General features: G+C 43.2%; 1 protein-coding gene across 1 annotated transcript in view; it reads right to left on the bottom strand.

The window, feature by feature from the left end:
- Positions 1-6,326: 6,326 nt before the first annotated feature.
- HECW1 (HECT, C2 and WW domain containing E3 ubiquitin protein ligase 1) overlaps positions 6,327-25,072 on the bottom strand; it is a 327,850-nt gene continuing 309,104 nt past the window's right edge. Inside the window, exon 27 of the mRNA XM_029589548.1 lies at positions 6,327-8,187. Coding sequence (XP_029445408.1) covers positions 8,076-8,187 — 112 coding nt within the window. The 3' untranslated portion in view covers positions 6,327-8,075. The remainder of the gene's footprint in view (positions 8,188-25,072) is intronic.

The following is a 25,072-nucleotide window of genomic DNA, read 5'->3' as shown; positions in this document are numbered from 1 at the left end:
TTGCAAACAATAACAGAAATAAATCGATTATTGACGCATATTTTCTTGAGACATGGCATTGGTACCACAGCCCTCAGACTGAGGAGCCTTGACAATGTACACTCCTCTGCCTGCTTCTTCTGTAGGGAATGTCAAGGAGACACTATGAATAAGTCCTGAGGAACTCTGCGAACCTCCAGTGCTTATTCCTCTCGTATCACCTCGAGGATCCACTGATCCCATGTAATTTCAGCCCACCTCTTATAAAAGAGAAAGACGCGCCCCCTATCTCCTGTTCCCAGGGGTGGGTCAATTTACCTTCATTGGGAGGCTCGGGAGGTTCCACTACCTGCGCCCACACCCCACCTGGGCTGTCTCGGATGAAAGGATTGAGACCTACCAAAAGGTTGCGTCCTCTGAAAGCGCTCCTCTGTAGGGTTAAAAATGATTGGATCCCCTGGTACGACCCCTCATGCCAAAGGAATGCGGCATATGTTTCTTATCCTCTGGCAACCAAGGAACCAGGGATTTGCTCCACTTACTAGCCAATTTCTCCAACTCGCTCCAAACAAGAGTGAGCCTTTAAAGGGCAATTTTGTAATATTAGCCTTGGAGGTTGCTGACCAATTTCTCAGCCATAGCTGATGCCTGGCCGCTATTACTGAAGTCATCCCTTTGGCTGAGGTGTAGACCAAATTGCAGCCGACATCTGCTAAAAAGGCAGTGGCTGGTTCCATAACTGCCCTGGCATTCACTCCAGAGTCATCAACCTCCTGAGAGAAAAGTAAATAAGAATGAGCCACCAGGGGACAACAAGAAGCTATCTCGAAGGTCATTGCCACTGCTTCAAATGTTTGCTTAAGAATGACCTCAATTCTCCTATTGTGCACATCCTTCAAAGCCACTTCTCCCTCCATGGGGATTGTCGTCCGCTTAGAGTTGGCACAGACAAGCGCACCCCCTTTCGGAAATTGCAGACACTCTCTCATCACTTGGTCCAGGGAGTACAGGTCTTCCAAAGCCCGACCTCCTTTGAAATTTGCCTCCAGGCAAAGATCAATCAATTCTTGAATGGTCTTCATAACACGGAAAAAATAAGAGGCTTTACGCAAAGAAACCGAAATGTGATTTTTCTTTGGCTCAGGTACTCCCAGCACTTTCAACGTCTGGGAAACCAGAGCTGGTAGCTCATCTCTATGAAAGGACTGCAACATAGTCCTATATGGTTCCAAACCTGGAGGAATTTCCCCATCCTCCAGAGTCAGGATCAGCCTCATCATTAGTGCCATCTGGATTCCCATCGGGAGGACCTGTTGCCAATCTAGGTGTACTTCAGCGCTTAACAGTAGTACCTGATGAGGGAGAGCCATTACCTGCAATTCTGACCTGACAGGATTGGACGGGGCTGAGGACTGCGCCTGAAGAAAGAATTGCAATCCTTGAAAAAATTCTACCCAAGAAAAGATAGAAGGATTTATGTCCAAACCAGAAGGCACCTGTGCTGCGCCCACTGAGCTACTGTCTCCTGCTGATGAACCAGTTAAGGGAGTTCCAAGGTCAGGCTTCGCTCCTAACATATTCTTACCCAGGCCATCATCAGGCTGAGAAGATCCAGGTTTAGTAAAATCAGAGGAAGACCGGGGTACAAATTATATTGCAATGACAGAGAGGAGCACCCGGGAGGCGGTGTGGTGCTTTATGTCCGGGATGGCATAGAGTCCAACAGGATAAACATCCTGCATGAGACTAAATGCACAATTGAATCTTTATGGGTAGAAATCCCTTGTGTGTCGGGGAAGACTATAGTGATATGAGTATACTACCATCCACCTGGTCAAGATGGTGAGACTGACAGTGAAATGCTAAGAGAAATTAGGAAAGCTAACCAAATTGGTAGTGTGGTAAAAATGGGAGACATCAATTACCCCAATATTGACTAGGTAAATGTATCATCGGGACACACTAGAGAAATACAGTTCCTGGATGGAATTAATGATAACTTTATGGAGCAATTGTTTCAGGAACTGACGAGAGATGGAGCAATTTTAGATCTAATTCTCTGTGGAGCACAGGATTTGGTGGGAGAAGTAACGGTGGTGGGGCTGCTTGGCAATAGTGATCATAATATGATCAAATTTGAATTAATGACTGGAAGGGGGACAGTAAGCAAATCCATGGCTCTCGTGCTAAACTTTCAAAAGGGAAACTTTGATAAAATGAGAAAAATAGAAAAAACTGAAAGGAGCAGCTACAAAAGTAAAACGTGAGCAAGAGGCGTGGTCATTGTTAAAAAATACCATCCTAGAAGCACAGTCCAGATGTATTCCACACTTGACAAACTGAAGAGTAGTAAATCACCTGGACCAGATGGTGTACACCCCAGAGTTCTGAAGGAACTAAAAAATGAAATTTCAGACCTATTAGTAAAAATGTGTAACCTATCATTAAAATCATCCATTGTACCTGAAGACTGGAGGATAGCTAATGTAACCCCAATATTTAAAAAGGGCTCCAGGGGCGATCCGGGAAACTACAGACCGGTTAGCCTGACTTCAGTGCCAGGAAAAATAGTGAAAGTGTTCTAAACATCAAAATCACAGAACATATAGAAAGACATGGTTTAATGGAACAAAGTCAGCATGGCTTTACCCAAGGCAAGTCTTGTCTCACAAATCTGCTTCACCTTTTTGAAGGAGTTAATAAATATGTGGATGAAGGTGAACTGGTAGATGTAGTGTACTTGGATTTTCAGAAGGTGTTTGACAAATTTCCTCATGAGAGGCTTCTAAGAAAAGTAAAAAGTCATGGGATAGGTGGCGATGTCCTTTCGTGGATTACAAACTGGCTAAAAGGAAACAGAGAGTAGGATTAAATGGACAATTTTCTCAGTGGAAGGGAGTGGGCAGTGGAGTGCCTCAGGGATCTGTACTGGGACCCGTGCTTTTCAATATATTTATAAATGATCTGGAAAGAAATACGACGAGTGAGGTAATCAAATTTGAAGATGATACAAAATTGTTCAGAGTAGTTAAATCACAAACAGATTGTGATAAATTGCAGGAAGACCTTGTGAGACTGGAAAACTGGGCATCAAAATGGCAGATGAAATTTAATGTGGATAAGTGCAAGGTGATGCATATAGGGAAAAATAACCCATGCTATAGTTACAGAATGTTAGTTCCATATTAGGTGCTACTACCCAAGAAAGAGATCTAGGCGTCATAGTGGATAACACATTGAAATTGTCGGTTCAGTGTGCTGCGGCAGTCAAAAGAGCAAACAGAATGTTGGGAATTATTAGAAAGGGAATGGTGAATAAACGGAAAATGTCATAATGCCTCTGTTTCGCTCCATGGTGAGACCGCACCTTGAATACTGTGCACAATTCTGGTCGTCACATCTCAAAAAAGATATAACTGCAATGGAGAAGGTACAGAGAAGGGCTACCAAAATGATAAGGGGAATGGAACAGCTCCCCTATGAGGACAGACTAAAGAGGTTAGGATTTTTCAGCTTGGAGAAGAGGCAGCTGAGGGGGGATATGATAGAGGTGTTTAAAATCATGAGAGGTCTAGAATGGGTAGATGTGAATCAGTTATTTATGCTTTCGGATAATAGAAAGACTAGGGGGCACTCCATGAAGTTAGCATGTGGCACATTTAAAACTAATCAGAGAAAGTTCTTTTTCACTCAATGCACAATTAAACTCTGGAATTTGTTGCCAGAGGATGTGGTTAGTGCAGTTAGTATAGCTGTGTTTAAAAAAGGATTGGATAAGTTCTTGGAGAAGAAGTCCATTAATTAATTAAGTTGACTTAGAAATTAGCCACTGCTATTACTAGCAACGATAACATGGAATAGACTTAATTTTTGGGTACTTGCCAGGTTCTTATGGCCTGGATTGGCCACTGTTGGAAACAGGATGCTGGGTTTGATGGACCCTTGGTCTGACCCAGTATGGCATGTTCTTATGTTCTTAAGACAATTCTCTCTGAGCCTCTAAGCAGTGCTGGCACAAGTTAGAGGGCATTCTAGGCTGAGTTGCCCAAATATGGCAGGCAGCTCATAGGGAAAGCGCTTAAGTTTCTTAGACACAGGCACCGTTAGGCCACCAGCATGCTTAACAGGTGACTGAAGGTGTCTAGCTAAATTCACACTGCAAAATTTAAACACACAAAATTTAGACACAAAAATTAGGTGTCCCAAGGCTAGGCATCACAAAACTAGGTGCACTTTCACTGTGTCAAACTTAAGCACACAACCAATGTATTCCAGATTGTGTGCATAAGTAGCACACCCAAAAGAAACTGGGTGCCCAACTTGGACACACAGTCAGATGCACTTGCATTCACCAACAGTCCTGAAGAGGGCAGCCTAACATGCAGAAAAAAATGTGCGAAGACGCTGTCATGGCCTACCACATGCTGCACAGAAAGAAAGCCTAATCGCGGGGGCCTAGCCCACCCGGGCTGCTCAACCTGCCAGGCTACCCAAGTCCTTAATCTCCCACGGGAGCAGGAACGAATGTCGGAACAGCATGCCGAGCATGGAGACCAGAGGAAGGGGAAGGCCTAAAAACAACCCTTCTGCTCTGTCTCTGATTTTTCCTCTTTTTATTTATTCATTTATTTATTTTTAAACCTTACCTGACCTCAGCCTTTCCCAAATGAGTATAGAGACAGTATCTGGCTGCGGGGGAGAGAGGGCATATACTGTCACCGCCATGTTCGGCTTCCTGTACCTGTTGCCTTTCAGCTGATTTAATCAGCTAAGTCCATGCCAACTGAGAAAACCAGCTACTGGACAAAGGCACTCATCTGAGGGACCACGGATATCACCTCAGAAATTCTCACCTGGGGGAGGGACCATTTGGTATCATCGTAGGAGAGTGGGTCAAATTAAATCCCTTATTATTTCTTGTCTAAAATTTGAAGCAATCCCCAGTGGGGAGATGCACGTCCACCATCTGCTGGAGACGGAGAATTCTGGCAGGCTGATGTCTCTGCAGGAGTATATATACTGTGATGTCAGTTTGCTCTGTCTCCATCTGCTGGTAAAGGTGCATAACCCACTGGTCCTGAATCCATCTGTTTGGGTGCTAGGAAAACCGGAATGCATACCTTTGAGCTCACACATTAAAGTCATATTCTGTGAGCTTTGTAAGAATAATAGCTAGGAGTCCTGCTTTCCAAAGGGTTCCTCTCACCCTCTGTATACATGCAGTCAAATCTTGTAGTAATAAGAAAACAAAAATAAAAACCTCAGAAGGTTAAACATACACAAGGTAATCGGTGACATACATATTTTGCAACACATCCTACAGCATCCTAAGACCATGTATTTGTAATAAACAGCATGCTCAGTGCCATAACAAAGTGATTTTATTGACATTCCTCTACAGTGATAAGATTGAATAGAAAGCACAGCCTGAGTATCATGTGACAGTAATTTTTTTTTTTTTGTCAACAGAAGCAAAATTAGCCCAATAATGAGGACATTTCCTGCTACTGACTTGTGTGATGTCTTTCAAGAAAAATCATAACAGCCATGTCTTGTGTTTTCAGATACATTGGAAGCTGCAGGGAACTAGGCCCATATATTTGCTATGCTCTTCATTATCCACAAATAACATTTTTGTCTATTTGGGGCAAAAGGCTATACAGTGTGTGAATTATTAAAGTGAAAGGGACCATCTTATGTTTCAGAACCTTCCAAGGAATCGAAACCATAGTCAGAATTCCTGTGACCAAACTGCACATAGTAGTCCACTTAAGCAATCTGTTTAATACTGAGGTATGCTAAGGATTAAACAGACTGGATCTTAACTGAAATTGTTTTGTTTTTCTCTGGGACATTAATGTCTGATGGTGCAGAGTGATCATGTCGAACCAGTAATGATGATTATTTTTTATCATCTCCCCGTGCATGTATATGATTCCCCAGAATGAAGAGGCAGAGGCACTTTGACTCTTCATATAATTCCATGTCTCCTGCACTGAGAAACATAGATGGCCCTGGGTGTTCTGCAGTGCTGATTTATCTACAGAAGGCAAGATAAGAGTGTGTCTACACAATTCCTCTTTCTTAACAACAGATTCTTGTCTTGATTTTATTCTCATGTTATGTTTTCTTGCAGCTCTTTTGCTAACAACGTGTCCCCCTGTAGCTGTAAATTGCTTGATAATTTACAATTGTTTTAGATGGAAAATAGTGCCAGAGGAGTGATTGCCAAACATTCGAAAGTTTCCGCTTGGCATAGTGATAAACCTTATGAGCAGTGGTCTATGTCACCTGAATTCTGAGATGCAATTACCCTGCCTTACAATTCAGTTTCTCATCTTTATTCTATCTACACTAGTAGCTACATTTATGCTATCTCAGTGTGAAATGCGCTCAGATCTGATACAATCAAAATTCTATTTTTATTGCAATCAGCAACATAAATAGAGACTCTAGATCTGAAGCGTGCATGAAGATTTACACTTTGGTCTCTAACAACAGGTATTTAGAAGGCCTGGTTCAGATCTATCCTGAAGAAGCATACATTAGAACAATAATGTTGAACCTTGAACAGATCTGCTGATCTGTCAGCTGTATTGCTGACCTGTGACTAGTGCAGTTTTACATTTTCTTTTCCCAGTTAAGACAAAACACTTTTCCTTTGAAATTAGTTTTGGCAAACAAGGCAAGCAAAAGTAAATGAAGAAGGCCTGAATTGCCACAGTGCAGTTGAACAAACTGAAGAGCAAAAACATTTGTTTTTGAGCTGGCATTTGTATTTGTCAAAATGCTCAGATCTATAGAATCCCCTGTTATGATACAATGAAGAGGTGGATCTATAGTTGGGTAGAACCTGGTGTGCCATAGAGTGGGCTTGAACTGCTACATTACTTTTTTAAAGCAAAGATTCAGGTTCATACGTTTTTATTAGGCACCTCCATTCTCTGCAGCGTCACGTTCTAATGGAATCCAATTGCTATAACACCATGTGGACACATAGTTCTGAGGTTATAAAGGTTATATTTCAATAATAGAAAAAATCCAACCTGGCAGAAAATACTGTAAATGGCTTCAGATATCAGTATGGGATTGTCTATTAGTCAATTACAAAGGGGGCTTACCTTAAACATTGAATATCAAATAAACAGACTCAAAAGTAAAACATTCTTCATTGTTTCCTATTTTCCCTTTTTATACAATATTAGGTGGTGGTGTAGGAGTGGAGGACAGGTGGGAGGATAAAAGAAAAAGGGTGTGTCCTTCATGCTACATAGGGAGACAGCCAGCTTGACTGTGTTTCGTGTGTGGCAAACTTTACAAACCAGATACCCCTCCAAAATCTCTGAAGTGCAAGTTGTTTTAAAGTTACAGCACCTGGCAATCACTATAGAATATTTTGCATTGCATTACAGGGTTTAGCCAATTTCTTTTCTTAAAACGTATTTCGTTACACCACACGTCCGAGACTGTTCCAGCTGATGCCCTTGATGGAGGGGACACTTGAGCTCTGAGAATGAAACCCGCAGCTTCAATCGTGTGTGTCACCAACGAGATGTGGAAGAAACCATGGATGGTGAAAAGAAAGAAATGCCTGATGAGCTCATGGTGCATATCTTAGTCCGCCAAGTGACAAATGGTTGAACATCCGAATTGATTTGGACATCCTGATGCTTCTGGTTGACAGAGGCTGAAATAAACGTTTAACATTTGGTCAAGTGTAGCTTAACTTGCATTCCAATTCATTCAGTGCTGATGGAGGTATGCCAAGATATATATATATATCTATATATATAGATATATAGATATATATATGTACAGAGAGAGAGAGAGCGAGAAACCTTTCAAGTCTATTGTGTTTATATTGCATACAGGTTAGCAGTTCATTGAGAACCCAGAACAAAAGCACGAAGGCAGGATCTGACAGGGAGACACTTCTTCATGCACTGCATTTTTTTTTCTTATTGTTGATCCTGATTTATTAAAAAAGAAAAAAAAAGTTATAGTTCTGTATGTGATAAATAAAACAACAACTTATGTCCGTGGCTAAAGAGCATGACTTCTTCAGCCTGGAAAACGTCAGATGTGTCTCGGTTTCCTCATTCAAGTCCAAAGGTGCTAGTCTCTTCCACTGCTGTTAACAGCTTTTCATGTAACATGGAATAGGATGGGTAGGGCGGGAGATCCAAGCGGTTGAAACACGTGTGTGCCCTGGGAGAGGATACAAGAATAAAAAGCAATGCTTCTAAATTTCAAACAAAAATATAAGGCTGTTAAGATACGGACATGTGGAAATATCACACCTTTCCAGTACTACAAGATGGGGGGGGGGGGGGGGGGGGGGGGGAGAGAGAGCAAGGGTCTAGCCCTGAGCTCTTGGTTGCATTTAGAGGTTTAGGAAGGTCTAGCTGGGGCAGAAGGGGTCTGGGAAGGCATTGGGCGGAGTGGATGGAGGGGGTGACAATTAAGTCATTTTTAACAACATTAAGAGGGGGCAGGAGGAGCGGGAGCTGATTGGCTGGGCAGGCCTTACAATTTAAAACTTTACTTGCTCAGGGCTTGAGGGGAGGGGCTTGGCCTCATTTGGATAGGGGGTGGGTGATTGGATTACCAGGCTCGCTCTGCTGCTCTTTTTTATTTGTGTGACCATTAAATCAGTTATATTCTTTTGAATATAGCCAGTTAAGCTAAAAGACACCCAGGAACACATGGCTGGATAACTTTAACCCTACTTTTGTGTCCAGCTAGAATTAGCCCAAAAACTTATTTAGCTAACTCCAAATATCAGAGTTTGGAGTTAGCTAAAATATCAGATAAATTTCCCGGCTAACTGATCCCTGCCCTGGAACGCCCCTTACTTTTTTGACTAAATTGTAACTAGATAAACACTAAGATATTGAAAAGTCGGTATTTAGTCGGATAACTCACAGGTTATCCAGCTAAATGCCTTTGAATATGGCCTTCAATATGTGATGCTTTCACTGTTTTTAACCATATGTGCTGAATTAAAAGCGTCACATATCTGCACAACTGAAGGTTCATTTAGGGCATAGAATATCTCTAAGCATTTGATTTTTCTTATTTCAGCTTCTTAAATCTTGCATTATTAATATTAAAATGCATCTTAATTACCTTGTCTCTATCACATACTTTTCTTGGAGGAGATTATTTGCAATAGAATGAATGGAGAATATATATATATATATATATATATATATATATATATATATATATATATATATTAGGGATGTGAATCGTGTTCCATATCGTCTTAACGATAGAAATCGTGTGGCAGGGCAAGAAAATCGTGTTAGGCACGATTTTTTAGTTAAAAAATCGTTAAAAATCGTTTTTTCCGATTAGTGTGCACTAACTGGGAGTTAGTGCGCACTAACTGAAAATGATACAATTTGACACTTTTCAGGTCAGTTAAGGTCAGTTTAGGAATGAATATGTATTCCTATTGGCTGCCCTCTTATTTATTCATGTTACCAAGGTTCCCACTGACAGTATATGGGGGATGGGAAATGGAAACAGTTGGTAGCTTGACAAAACAAGTAATGTGATCAGTCAATGTGAATAGAACTTGTGCCCTAACCCTGATACCAGGGGTATTGTGATCTTCCTGCACACAGTGCCCTATCCCTATTAATACCAGGAGTGTTGTGATCTTCCTGCACACAGTGCCCTAACCCTGGCACCAGGGGTGTTGTGATCTTCCTGCACACAGTGCCCTATCCCTATTAATACCAGGAGTGTTGTGATCTTCCTGCACACAGTGCCCTAACCCTGACACCAGGGGTGTTGTGATCTTCCTGCACACAGTGCCCTATCCCTATTAATACCAGGAGTGTTGTGATCTTCTTGCACACAGTGCCCTAACCCTGGCACCAGGGGTGTTGTGATCTTCATGTACACAGTGCCCTATCCCTATTAATACCAGGAGTGTTGTGATCTTCCTGCACACAGTGCCCTATCCCTAATACCAGGGGTGTTGTGATCTTCCTGCACACAGTGCCCTATTCCTGATACCGGGGGGTGTTGTGATCTTCTTGCACACATCCCGGTATCAGGGATAGGGCACTGCATGCAGGAAGATCACAACACCCCTGGTATTAGGGATAGGGCACTGCGTGCAGGAAGATCACAACACTCCTGGTATTAATAGGGATAGGGCACTGCATGCAGGAAGATCACAACACCCCTGGTATCAGGGATAGGGCACTGTGTGCAGGAAGATCACAATACCCCGGAGGAGTGAGGGTCAGGCAGCTCCCCCCTGTCTGTGAAGCCAGCCTCTCACTAGTAATGCAGGGAGGGAGCTGTCTCAGACTTCACCATCCTCCCCCCCCCCCCTCACCCACACACCATTCACTAGCTGGGACATGGGGGAAGTCAGGAGTGAGGGTCAGGCAGCTCCCCCCTGTCTGTGAAGCCAGCCTCTCACTAGTAATGCAGGGAGGGAGCTGTCTCAGACTGGTATCAGGGATAGGGCACTGAGTGCAGGAAGATCACAACACCCCTGGTATCAGGAATAGGGCACAGGTTCTAGTCATATTGACTGATCACATTACTTTTTTTGTCAAGTACCAACAGTTTCCATTTCCCATCCCCCCAACCATCACCTCAGTTGGAACCTTGGTAACATCAATAGATAAGAGGGCAGCCAGCCAATAGGAATACATATTCATTCCTAACTGACCTTTACTGACCTGGAAAGTGTCAATAATTTGTATCATTTTCTGTTAGTGTTCCTGAGTTTCCATTTCCATTTCCCATCACCCCAACCATCACCTCAGTGGGAACCTGGTTAACATCAATAGATAAGAGGGCAGCCAGCCAATAGGAACACATATTCATTCCTAACTGACCTTTACTGACCTGGAAAGTGTCAATTTGTATCATTTTCAGTTAGTGCGCACTAACTCCCGTTAGTGCGCACTAACACGATTTAACGATTTTTAACGATAAATCGTTAGAATTTCTATTGTATTGTGTTCTATAATGATTTAAGACGATATTAAAATTATCGGACGATAATTTTAATCGTTAAAAAACGATTCACATCCCTAATATATATATATATTTCCTTTGCCATGAAGCTTAGGGCCGGATTTTAATACCTACACGCGGGCGTAGATTTGTGCGCGCAACCCGGAGCGCACAAATCTACACCTGATTTTATATCATGCGCGCACAGCCTCGAGCATGATATAAAATCCAGGGTCGGTGCACGCAAGGGGGTGCAAACTTGTGCACCTTGTGCGCGCTGAGCCCTAGGGGAGCCCCGATGGCTTTTCCTGTTCGCCTCGGAAGGAACTTTCCTTCCGACCCCCCCCCCCCCCCACCTTCCCCTCCCTTCTCCTACCTAACCCGCCACCCCCAGCCCTACCTAAACCACCTCCCTAACCTTTGTGCCATAAGTAGCGCCTGCCTTTGGGCAGGTGTAGGTTGCATGCGCCGGCCAAGTGCCGGTACGCGATCTCCCGGTATGGTTGCTGTGCCGGAGGCCTCGGTCCCGCCCCACTTTCACAAAACCCCGGGACATACGCGCGTCCCAGGGCTTGCACGTGTCACCGGGCCTATGCAAAATAGGCTCAGTGCACATAGGGCTTTAAAAATCTGCCCCTTAATGTTTCTAGGGCACATACCTGAATGAATATTATGGGCCGGATTTTAATATCCGGCTGGATTTACGCATGTAGGGCTTTTAAAATTTGCCTCAATGGGACTATCATGTTAGTCCACATAAAAGTATTGAAATAAAAGGCAACAAGCTGATAACCTTTTTATTGCACTAACTTAATATATTAGGGACTAGCTCCCAAGTTATACTGTCATGCAGAGGATGATCTGTTGATTTCAAAATAGTTTTTGCGTATGTGTTTGTTAGGCATTATGATCAACAACTATAAAACACAAGACGATAAAATAAAAATGGAAACTTGGTTTTGCCCAATGGCCCAACGATGGTGCTCTTTGCTGCCATGCAGGATACCCAGGTTCAAGGCCCAAACCTGCCTCCTCTCCCCAGGGGCCAGCAGGAGCCAGAGACTCTAGGGAGACCGCATTCACGTCCGCCCAGGAGGAAAGAATTTCCCATCATCGCTCATGACTGATGCCTGCTAGCTGACTCAGGGGTGCACTTGTATCAAGTTCTGGGAAGCCTGTGGCTCCAAGCTGGGGGGGACCAGCTTTGCAATAGCTGGGCTAGATGAGGAGGGAGAAGGGATAAAAATATACACCTCCCCCCTTTCCCAGGGTCACTGTAGATGAAAGCTCTATGTAAAGTATCCCCAGTTAGTGCAGGTCCAATTGAGCTGCAGGCCCAAAGGAGCAGGAGGAAGCTGCCAGGAAGAAAATAAAGCTAAATCAATGAAAGAATATGAGATACATGCTTTGCCATCAATCACAAAACAGAAAAAAAAAATTATATATGTTAATGGCCACCTTTAAAGCCCTAATATTGACAGTACCAAGTCTGGGCAGCACAATAATATGTGAAAGTCCAGAATGAGACAAGAGTAAGGTAAAAGAGCAAGTTAGAGCTCCTATTTCTGAAGGCCAGCACAACTGGTATGACCTCATGTTGGCTGCAGCCAGGGCTGGAGTGGTCCATTAGGCACAAACCAGTAGGGGGCGGTAAAATCTCTAGGGCAGCCAAAGTTAGGCCTGATGGGGCTGCGAATGAGTCCATCCCACTTGCAGCCAAAGATTAAGAAAGAGGCCCAGTGGAGCTGCAAGCCAAACCTCTCCTACTTCTGGTAGAAAATTAAGAAAGATGCCAGTCTTCCTCGCATCCAAAGATTTAGGACTGGTGGGACTGTGGGTGGATCCCATCCCACCCATAGCTAAAGACACAGAGGAGAGAAGCCTGGCAGAGCTGCAGAAGAACAGAATGAGAGCACATGAGAGCCTGTGAGCCTAAGTGAGAAAGAGAGGGAGTGTGTTTGCGTGAGAGAAAGAGGGAGCCAGTGTGAGGGAGTTTGCATCTGAGTGAGAGATTGGGAACCTGTGTGCATGCATGAGGGTTTGTGTGAGAGAGGGAGCCTCTGGGATGGGATGTGCATATGTGAAATAGAGATGGAGAAACGGTGTGAGGGTCCATGTATGTGAGTGTGACAGAGAGAGGGAGGTTGTGAGGGAGTGTGTATGTGAGAGAGAGATGACAAGGAGCCTGTATGAGTGTTTGAGTGAGAAAGAAAGGGAGCCTATGTAAAGGTGTGTGAGAGAGAAACAAAGAATATGTGTGTGTGTGTGTGGTGAGAAAGAAAGGGCCTGTGTGAGTGAATGAAGCTGTGTGTGATTGAGAGGGAGAGGGTGTGAGAGTGAGAGCCATGTGTGTGTGCATGAGTGAGACAGCGTGTGTGGGTCAGAATGAGAGAGAAAGGGAAAAGTCTGTGTGCAACAGCCCTCTCTTCCTAGTAGCCATCTAATCTATGGCAATCTCAGGGCATCTGGAAATCAAAGTTCCCATGTATGCAGAGCGGTTGATTTTTTTATCCTTGTTAGTTTAATCATTGGGTGTTATTTGATGTGTCTTCTGTTTTTCAATATTTTTTTGGAGTTTGGAACCTTTTTTTTTAAAATTCTTTATTTATTGAATTATAAAACTATACATTACACAAGATCATCTTGTATCAAGAAATAATACAGAGTATAAGCAAAAAATACAAGAAGGGAACATTACTAAACATCTATATAAATAACATAATTATTCTGTATTAACAAAGAGGAAAAATAGGAGAAGTACTGTTACTTGGAGCGTTAAATTTTACTGTAATAAACAGATAAAGTGAAAAAGTAGATTCCCCCCTCATTTACTTTCTTCTGCCTGTCCTTAATTACCCAACAATAAGCCAAGGTGTTCAGGGATTGTAAACACATAAATATGCCCCTTAAATTTTACAAAGCATTTGCAAGGGAATTTTAATAAGAATTGTCCTCCACTTTCAATGACCCTTTTCCTATAGGCTAGAAATTTCTTTCTCCTTAATTGTGTAGATTTAACAAAATCTGGGTATATCCAGATTTTTTGCCCATAGAAGTTCTTCCCTCTATTTCTGAAAAAATACTTTAATACGTTTTCCTTGTCTGAAATGAATGCAAAGGTAACCAACAGTGTGGCACGATTATCAATACATTTCCTCTTGTGATTTCATCAGAAAGTCCAATAAATTCATAGATGTATCCATGTCCGTCTTATGTTTACTTGTGGCCCTATCCCCTGGGCCATCTTGTTCTCTATTTTTTGCTGTTGTATTTATAGTTAAATAAAAAGCTTTTGTTATAGTTGGCATACATTTTTCTGGTATCCCTAGTACTGGCATAACATAAGACCTAAACAATTCTATTGGACTTATTTTATCCATTTTGGGGAAATTCATAACTCTCAAATTTAAGGCACGAATATGATTTTCTAAAAATTCAATCTTTCTTTGAATTTCTCCTTCTGCCTTAATTTGTAGGTTTTGAATTTTCTCAACCTGAGTCACATGATTTTCTATATTAAGAATTTGCTTTTGTTGAGTTTCTAACACATCAGAACTTTTCTTCGCCCTCCCCCCACCTTCCCCTCCCTTCCCCTACCTATCCCACCCCCCCGGTCCTATCTAAACCCCCCCCCCCCTTAACTTTGCGCGCGTCACCGGCAGCCCCGCTCCGTCCTCTGGTCCCGGGGGCGTGGTCTGGAGGCCTCGACCATGCCCCCGGGCCGGCACCATGCCCCCGGGCCCGCCCCCGAAACGCTGCGTCGTTTCGGGAACGCCCCCGGACACGCCCCCTCCCTCCCCGTTTTGAAAGCCCCGGGACTTACGCTCATCCCGGGGCTTTATGCGCGCCGGCGGCCTATGCAAAATAGGTGCGCCGGCGCGCGCAGGGGTTTTAAAATCCGCCCCATAGGGTCAGATTTTAAGAAAAGACGCGCGCGCGTACTTTTGTTCACATAACCAGCGCGAACAAAAGTACGCCGGATTTTAAAAGATACGCGCATAGCCGCACGTATCTTTTAAGATCCGGGGTCGCTGCGCGCAAGGCTGCGCAAAATTAGCAGCATGCGCACGCTGAGCCGTGCAGCCTGCCTCCGTTCCCTCCGAGGCCGCTCCAAAATCGGAGCGGCCTCGGAGGGAATTTTTTTTTGTCCCCCCCACCTTTCCCTCCCTTCCCCTATCTAATCCACCCCCCCGGCCCTACCTAAATCTCTCCCCACTTTGTTCGATGGAGTTATGCATGCCGCGCTGGCTGGCCAGGCCCCCTACACAGGCTGCTGTGTCGGGGCACTCAGCCACGACCCCAGACCACCCCGGACCGCCGACACACCCCCGGACACGCCCCCGGACCGCAGACACGCCCCCCCCAGTCCGCCCATGTTAGCAAGCCCCGGGACTTACGAGCATCCCGGGGCTTTGTGCGCGCCGGCGACCTATGCAAAATAGGCGCGCCGGTGCGCGAGTGCCCTGCACGCGTAAATCCTGCAGGATTTACGCGTGCAGGGCTTTTAAAATCTACCCCATAGCATCCCATAAATAGAATGAGGCAGATGTTTACAGCAGATCTTTTCAGTGATCTTCAATGAGATTGGAGACCTCAGTGTTTGGATGCAGTATAATTATTTATTAATCTTTCCTTGTGCAATCCTTTTTTTTCCTTTGAAAATGTTTCTTCAAGAGTTTGCTTATTTCTCTTGAAGTACAAGAGTGTACATTTATTAAAAAGATTTTTAAAAAAATAAATTCCTGTGACATTTATCTAAATATGCGTGTCTCTCAGGCTCAAGTTCAACCATGGTGAACTCAGCCTTGCAACGTTAGAAACATAACGGCAGAAAAAGACCGTGTGGCCCATCCATCCAATTAATTTGGCATTATAATTCTCATCACTTACTTACAGAGCCCCTGTATTTATCCCATGCTTTCTTGAATTCAGATACTGTTTTTGTATTCACCATCTCCACTAGGAGGCTGTTCCATACATCTACCACCCGCTCTGTAGCGAAATATTTCCTAAGATTACTCCTGAATCTACCTCCTTTCACCCTCATCTCATGACCCTGCAGTCTAGAGCCTCCTTTCCCCTGAAAAGGTTCACCTCCTGTGCATGGAAACCTTTGAGATATTTGAATGTCTCTATCATAGCTCCTCTATCTCACCTTTCCTCTAGGGTGTGCACGTTGAGATCTTTAAGTCTATCCCCATTTGCTTTAAATTGAAGACCACTGACCATTTTAGTTGCCGCCCTCTGGACTGACCCTATCCTGTTTATATCCTTTTGAAGGTGTGGTCTCCAGAACTGTACACAGTATTCCAAGTGAGGTCTCACCAGGGACCTATAAAGGGGCAATACCACCTTCCTTTTCTGCTGATCATTCCTCTCCCTATGCAGCCAAACATCTTTCTGGCTTTTACCGTCACTTCATCCAACTGTTTGGACACCTTAAGATCATCAGATACAATTATTCCCAGATCTCGCTCTTCCTTTTTGCTTAGAACAATTTCACCTCCAATACTGTACCTTTCCCTTGGGTTTTTACATCCTAAATGCATTACTTTGTAGAATGAACTGCCTTCTAGATTATGCAAGGAATCAGATTATCTAAAATTTAGAAAGCTGGTAAAAGCAGAATTATTTCATAATTGGAGTGGATGAGCTGGGGCACAGTAGTAGTTGATATAGTTTTGAACAGTATATTTTAATTGCATTAATTTTATGTTATTTTGTATAATATTTTATTTGTTTTATTTGTTTTAAATATTTTATGAATGTTTTTCTGTAATCCATGTTTGAATTTGGTAGATTATGCAGAATCTAAATTGCTTTAAAATAATAAATAATAAAAATATTACTCTGCATTTTTTAGTATTAAATCTTAGTTGCCAGATCTTAGACCATCCCTCAAGTTTTGGTAGATCCTTCCTCATGGTTTCCACACCTTCCTGGCTCTCCACCTTGTTACAGATTTTGGTATCATTGGCAAAAAGGCAAAAACTTTCCCCAATAATCATTCCGTTATGTTGGTCACAAAAAATGTTGAAAAGAACTGGTCCATGGATCGATCCCTGAGGCTCACTGCTAGTAACAGCCCCCTCCTAAGAGAAAATTCCATTTACCACTAACCTTTGTCGCCTCCCACTCAGCCAGTTTCTAACCCAGTCAGTCACTCTAAGATCCATACCAAGGATGCTCAGTTTATTTATACGTTTTCTGTGCAGAACTGTGTCAAAGGCTTTGCTGAAATCCAAGTACACTACATTTAGTACTCTCCCTTGATCAACCGTCTGGACACCCAAACAAAGAAATCGATCAAATTTGTCTGATAAGATTTACCTTTGGTAAAACTATGCTGCCTCAGATCTTGCAAGCCATTGGATTCCAAAACTTGCACTATCCTCTGTTTTAGCAGCAATTCCATTAGTTTTGTAACCACAGAGGTCAAACTAACTGGCCTGTAGTTGCCAGCCTCCTCCTTACTTCCACTTTTATGAATAGGAACCACATCTGCCCATCTCCAGAACTATTCCTGATTCTAAAGAAGCATTGAAAAGCTCATCCAGCATTGCTGCCAGAACTTCTCAAATTTCCCTCAATACCCTCAGATGTATCCCATCTGGCCACATCGCCTTATGCACTTTAAGTTCAGTTAGCTCCTCACAAACACACTGTTTTGAAAATTGATTGAGGTTTATCTCACTTCCAATCCTATCTCTGTTCTTTTTATGTGGTCCTACTCCAGGCCTTTCCACAGTGAACACCAAGAGAAATATTTGTTTAGTAATTTTGCTTTTCCTCATCAGCCTCTACATATGCTTCCCCTTCACCTTTGAGTCTCAAAATGTTACTTTTCCACTTCATTCTGTCACTAGCATATCTAGAAAAAACGTTTGTCTCCCCGTTTTATCATATTTGCTATTTTTATTTCCATTTGAATTTTTGCATTGCTGACTAGTTTCCCAGCTTCTCTTCATTCTTCCAGATATTGCCGCCTGAGTGTCTTCCTCTTTCTGTGATCTCTTGTAGTTTATGAATGCTAACCTTTCCTCCCTTACCTTTTCAGCTACTTCTCTAGAAAACAATTATATTGTTTGGCTGGCCAAAAGCTGGCCCCGCAACCGGCCGCAGTCACGCTCAGATGCTGCAGCTTCCCAAGCGGCAAGGATACCGCCATGTGACCTTCCTCAGGGTCTTCCTTAGGTGCGCGTGTGGTGTGTGCTGAATGATATAGATGTCAGCGCAGGCTGGGGATTTAAACCCCAGCTGTGCTTCCAGGTGGCACCTCAGCAACAGGTCCTCCTGCCTTGCAGTGTGTGTTGCTAGTTCCCTTGTCTTATCTCTGTTCCTGTGCCTTGAATTGTTGTTCCAGTGTGGGCTTCCTGTTCCTGCTGTCTTGCCTTGCCTGGTTTGTGCCCTTGCTTTGCCTTATCCTTTCCTTCCTTCTTGCCCTGGTCCTCAGAGACCTGTCTTTCCTTGTTTTGTCCGTTCAGCTGTCTTACCCTTCAGTGTCTCATCTCTGTTCATTTTGTCTGTCTTGGCCTGATTCTCTGGTTCTGACCTCTGACTTGAATTCTGACTTGTCTCTTGGATTTCTGCCTGCCCTGATCCTTGGCCTGGACCCAGATGCCGTCTGCTTGCTGCCTGCCCTGACCATTGCCCGTACCAGGAATGTCTCTGATCGCTCTTTAAGAGACACTCTTCTAAGCCCTGCTGGCCCCTGGAACCCAAAAGCTCAACCCACAGAGAAGAGGGCTGGTACAGGTGAAGCTTCAGTTCTAGTCCCAGTAAGAGTGTGTCCACCAGCTGTCAGCATGGGCCTATTAGGTTCACCTACTAGGTTGCAACAACCATGCTACAGCCTAAGGGTCCACATTCATGACAACTATAATGGCCTCTTTTTCCTCTTCCCTTTATTTACTTTCCTAACAAAAAGATTAGTTGTCTTTATGATATCGCCTTTTAGTTTTGCCCACTGCCCTTCAATTTCTTCTAGATATTACCATCCAGGTAATGATTCCTTGGAGTACTTCTCCATTTTAAGAAAGTTAGTTTTCCTGAAGTCTAGGACCATCGCCTCAGACTGAACTTTCACTTTTTTGTGTCCTAATATTGAATCACAGCATCCGGTGGTCCCCATGGGTAAGCATCCTGTGTGGGTTCTGTTATCAGTTGACAGGACAGTTCTCCTGGACAGTTCTCCCTGCTTCTAGAAGATACTGCAGCTGGGATGTCCCAAACAATATCTGGCAGATTGAAATTTCCTAGCAGCAGCACCTCCTCTTTCACAGCAATCCTGTGAATATCATCCATTAAATCTCTTCTCCTTCTCCTTTGCCTGTGATGGAGGTCTGTATATTACATCAATATATATAAATGTTCCATTCCCTTTTTGCAGATTAACCCATAGTGCCTCTTCCTCCTTACCTCATAAAACCAGCAATGCTGTTGCTTTAATAACAATGCCACGCCTCCTCCCTTTCTTCCTACCTGATCCTTCCTGAATAGATTGTAACTGGGTATAACTGTATCCCAGGCATGGTTTTCCGTGTACCAGGTCTCCATGACAGCTACTATATCCAAATCAACTTCTTCCATGACTGCCTCTAGATCCAGCTTTATTCCCCATCCTATCAGCAATAGTGTACATAACTTTCCACATATTGCCATTTTTTCCCCATATTTCCCCATTTCTATATGAGTATTTTTTACTTACCTTAGGGTTTTGTTCACCCAACCCCAATGATTCCAGTTTAAAGCCCTCCTCGATAGGTTTGTCATTCTTTGTTGAAAACTCTGTACCCCCCTTCTTCAACAAAAGGATCCCATTTCTGCTCAGCAATCCGTGAATCATCATCCCATGATCCAGGAAGCCAAAATGCTCATGTCGACACCATCTACACAGCCATTCATCTCCCTGCTTGGACATTTACCCTTTAACTGGGAGGACTGAGGAGAATACCACCTGTGCACCTATCTGCTTTACCCTCTCTCCCAGAGTCATATAAAGATAACATGGATGCAAAGAACCTGGACAACAATTGTGTATAATGTCTGTACCGTACAGTTTAACTTAATATATAAATGGAATACTCCAGTTTAAGTCTGAAGCACAATTACTCATAGTAACATAGTAAAATAGTAATGGCAGCCGAAAAGGCCCAAGTGCTCCATGCAGTCTGCACAGCAAGTTTCTTATGGTATTATGTGCAGCGCCTTGCAGGTTACCCACATGTTTCCTCTTAAGGGTAGTAACTGCTGTTCTGTGCAGTTATTCTCCAGCCTTACAATAAGGTTGGTAATATTTACAATGAAAACAAAGCAACTATCAAACCCATAAAAAATTACTGCTAGCAATATTTTTACTGGATGAGGAGCCTTCTTGAAAATTCAGACAATGCTGCTTGACCGTGCTTTGCTTTTGGATTTGGCCATAGAAGCAGTCCTGCACTTTTCCCCTTATGTCTGAGTATCAATACCTTAGACCAGGCTATTTCTGACTTGGTGGGGTTTGAATCCACAGCCTCAGTGTTACTAACCTGGATCCCAACCCTTGAGCTCGTGAGGCTTTCACATGCATGCATTTTGAAGCTAAGGTGAAATCAATTCCACATTCAAACTCATCTGTGGGGAAAGGTAAAATAAGAGCAGGTCTGGATTTACAAATTAATAAATCTCCTGAACCTCTCAGGAATCCTTCACCCTTGTAGACAGCAGCCATCTCCTATTTCAAATCCCTCTTCTTTTTCTATATCTTTTTTTTAATGTGTCTATTTTATCACAAAACAGTGATTAAACTACATCTGCTTTTCTATAGCACCAAATATTGGAATTAGGTTAAGACAAAAGCAGTCCTATCCGAAACTACAGTGCAGGGCATGTAACACCACTTGTGATGAGCTGCAGCATAATCAAGCTTTCCTGAATTTCGGCAAACTCCACGAGTAGCTTTTATTCAAGGGGTTTGCTGAAATAATCAAAGCAAAACTATGTGGGCAGTTTTGCTTTGGCTATTGCCCCATGAAAATTACCCACACAAATCTGTGTCTGCTTTTTGTGCAGGTACGTTTTATGCAGTTAGCTTTGATTATTCAAAACTATTGGTATAAGTGCTTCCCCACTCATATCTTGTCACAAGAACGCCTCTGAAGTTACATGGATAAAAGAATATAAGGTCGGGCAGGCCTCATGCCTGCCTGGCTGCTCTAATATGGTGCCAGGCTCGCTTTTGCAAGCTTGGCATATCAAGTCCGAGGGAAGAGAATTCGATCAGACCCCAGTAGGCCACTACCAGACATATAGTGAATTCACTAATACATTTAAAGGAACTTAGACACATTCCTACTCCCATAGCAACCTAAAACTTAACTGGGAACTGATCAAAATTGAGATGAAGGCAGCAGTCCAGCAGCAAGAGGGGGGCTTCCCAGTCTTTTGCATCGAGTGTCACATGTATGATTTTTTACCCACCGGTGAGAAGTTGTACATGTGCATGCGATGCAAAGAGCTCCTGGCTCTCAGAGAACGAGTCCGATCTCTGGAGGCTAGAGTGGCAGACCTGGAGGAGCTGAGGGAGACAGAGAGGTATATAGATGAGACCTTCAGGGACATAGTAGTCCAGTCCCAACTTCAAACTGGCAGCCCTGGTGCTGCCTTGGAGGAAGAAGGTCTCATAATGGGAGAGCACCAACCAGGTGTAGCAGGAAAGGATCCTGTAGCAAGGACCTGCTCTCTAGGTGATGCATTGTCCTTTCGCACTGAGGATATCTCCCCAAGGCCTACTGCCCAGGAGGGAAGGGTTAGGTCGGCCGTCATAGTTGGTGATTCGATTATTAGGAATGTAGATAGCTGGGTGGCGGGTGGGCGTGAGGATCGCCTGGTAACATGCCTACCTGGTGCGAAGGTGGCGGACCTCACGCGTCACCTAGATAGGATTTTAGACAGTGCTGGGGAGGAGCTGGCTGTCGTGGTACACGTGGGCACCAACGACATAGGAAAATGTGGGAGGGAGGTTCTGGAAGCCAAATTTAGGCTCTTAGGTAGAAAGATTAAATCCAGAACCTCCAGGGTAGCATTCTCTGAAATGCTCCCTGTTCCACGCGCAGGTCACCAGAGGCAGGCAGAGCTCCGGAGTCTCAATGCGTGGATGAGACGATGGTGCAAGGAAGAGGGATTCAGTTTTGTTAGGAACTGGGGAACCTTTTGGGGAAGGGGGAGTCTCTTCCGAAGGGATGGGCTCCACCTTAACCAGGGTGGAACCAGACTGCTGGCGCTAACCTTTAAAAAGGAGATAGAGCAGCTTTTAAACTAGAACAAAGGGGAAAGCCGACAGTCGCTCAGCAGCGCATGGTTCGGAGAGATGTATCTTTAAAGGATACTAATGATGCATTAGAATTAGGGCATCCCGACAGTGAGGTTCCAATAATTAGAAAAGTAGTCCAAGTGCCTGTAACTAAAAACTCACCTGAGCTAAAAAATTCTAACTTATCCCTATCAATTAAAAAGCAGAATAAAAATACAAACAAAAAACAAACTTTGAAATGTTTGTATGCTAATGCCAGAAGTCTAAGAAGAAAGATGGGAGAATTAGAATGTACAGCAGTAAATGATGACATAGACTTAATTGGCATCTCAGAGACATGGTGGAAAGAGGATAACCAATGGGACAGTGTTATACCGGGGTACAAATTATATCGCAATGACAGAGAGGAGCAGTCGGGAGGAGGTGTGGCGCTTTATGTCCGGGATGGCATAGAGTCCAACAGGATAAACATCCTGCATGAGACTAAATACAAAATTGAATCTTTATGGGTAGAAATCCCTTGTGTATCAGGGAAGACTACAGTGATAGGGATATACTACCGTCCACCTGGTCAAGATGGTGAGATGGACAGTGAAATGCTAAGAGAAATTAGGGAAGCTAACCAAATTGGTAGTGCAGTAATAATGGGAGACTTCAATTACCCCAATATAGACTGGGTAAATGTATCATCGGGTCACGCTAGAGAGATAACGTTCCTGGATGGAATAAATAATAGCTTTATGGAGCAATTGGTTCAGGAACCGACGAGAGAGGGAGCAATTTTAGATCTAATTCTCAGTGGAGCACAGGACTTGGTGAGAGAGGTAACGGTGGTGGGGCCGCTTGGCAATAGTGATCATAATATGATCAAATTTGATTTAATGACTGGAAAAGGAACAGTGTGCAAATCCAAGGCTCTCGTGCTAAACTTTCAAAAGGGAAACTTTGATAAAATGAGAAAAATTGTTAGAAAAAAACTGAAAGGAGCAGCTACAAAAGTAAAAAATGTCCAAGAGGCGTGGTCATTGTTAAAAAATACCATTCTAGAAGCACAGTCCAGATGTATTCCACACATTAAGAAAGGTGGAAAGAAGGCAAAACGATTACCGGCATGGTTAAAAGGGGAGGTGAAAGAAGCTATTTTAGCCAAAAGATCTTCATTCAAAAATTGGAAGAAGGATCCAACAGAAGAAAATAGGATAAAGCATAAACATTGGCAAGTTAAATGTAAGACATTGATAAGACAGGCTAAGAGAGAATTTGAAAAGAAGTTGGCTGTAGAGGCAAAAACTCACAGTAAAAACTTTTTTAAATATATCCGAAGCAGAAAGCCTGTGAGGGAGTCAGTTGGACCGTTAGATGATCGAGGGGTTAAAGGGGCACTTAGAGAAGATAAGGCCATCGCGGAAAGATTAAATGATTTCTTTGCTTCGGTGTTTACTGAAGAGGATGTTGGGGAGGTACCCGTAATGGAGAAGGTTTTCATGGGTAATGATTCAGATGGACTGAATCAAATCACGGTGAACCTAGAAGATGTGGTAGGCCTGATTGACAAACTGAAGAGTAGTAAATCACCTGGACCGGATGGTATACACCCCAGAGTTCTGAAGGAACTAAAAAATGAAATTTCAGACCTATTAGTAAAAATTTGTAACTTATCATTAAAATCATCCATTGTACCTGAAGACTGGAGGATAGCAAATGTAACCCCAATATTTAAAAAGGGCTCCAGGGGCGATCCGGGAAACTACAGACCGGTTAGCCTGACTTCAGTGCCAGGAAAAATAGTGGAAAGTGTTCTAAACATCAAAATCACAGAACATATAGAAAGACATGGTTTAATGGAACAAAGTCAGCATGGCTTTACCCAGGGCAAGTCTTGCCTCACAAATCTGCTTCACTTTTTTGAAGGAGTTAATAAACATGTGGATAAAGATGAACCGGTAAATATAGTATACTTGGATTTTCAGAAGGCGTTTGACAAAGTTCCTCATGAGAGGCTTCTAGGAAAAGTAAAAAGTCATGGGATAGGTGGCGATGTCCTTTCGTGGATTGCAAACTGGCTAAAAGACAGGAAACAGAGAGTAGGATTAAATGGGCAATTTTCTCAGTGGAAGGGAGTGGACAGTGGAGTGCCTCAGGGATCTGTATTGGGACCCTTACTGTTCAATATATTTATAAATGATCTGGAAAGAAATACGACGAGTGAGATAATCAAATGTGCAGATGACACAAAATTGTTCAGAGTAGTTAAATCACAAGCAGATTGTGATAAATTGCAGGAATACCTTGTGAGACTGGAAAATTGGGCATCCAAATGGCAGATGAAATTTAATGTGGATAAGTGCAAGGTGATGCATATAGGGAAAAATAACCCATGCTATAATTACATGATGTTGGGTTCCATATTAGGTGCTACAACCCAAGAAAGAGATCTAGGTGTCATAGTGGATAACACATTGAAATCGTCGGTTCAGTGTGCTGCGGCAGTCAAAAAAGCAAACAAAATGTTGGGAATTATTAGAAAAGGAATGATGAATAAAACGAAAATGTCATAATGCCTCTGTATCGCTCCATGGTGAGACCGCACCTTGAATACTGTGTACAATTCTGGTCGCCGCATCTCAAAAAAGATATAATTGCGATGGAGAAGGTACAGAGAAGGGCTACCAAAATGATAAGGGGAATGGAACAACTCCCCTATGAGGAAAGACTAAAGAGGTTAGGACTTTTCAGCTTGGAGAAGAGACGACTGAGGGGGGATATGATAGAGGTGTTTAAAATCATGAGAGGTCTAGAACGGGTAGATGT

Source organism: Rhinatrema bivittatum, chromosome 2 (assembly GCF_901001135.1).
Source record: "Rhinatrema bivittatum chromosome 2, aRhiBiv1.1, whole genome shotgun sequence".
Taxonomy (NCBI): Eukaryota; Metazoa; Chordata; class Amphibia; order Gymnophiona; family Rhinatrematidae; genus Rhinatrema; species Rhinatrema bivittatum.
The sequence above is the reverse complement of the archived record's forward strand: the minus strand, read 5'-3'. Positions and strand labels throughout refer to the sequence as shown.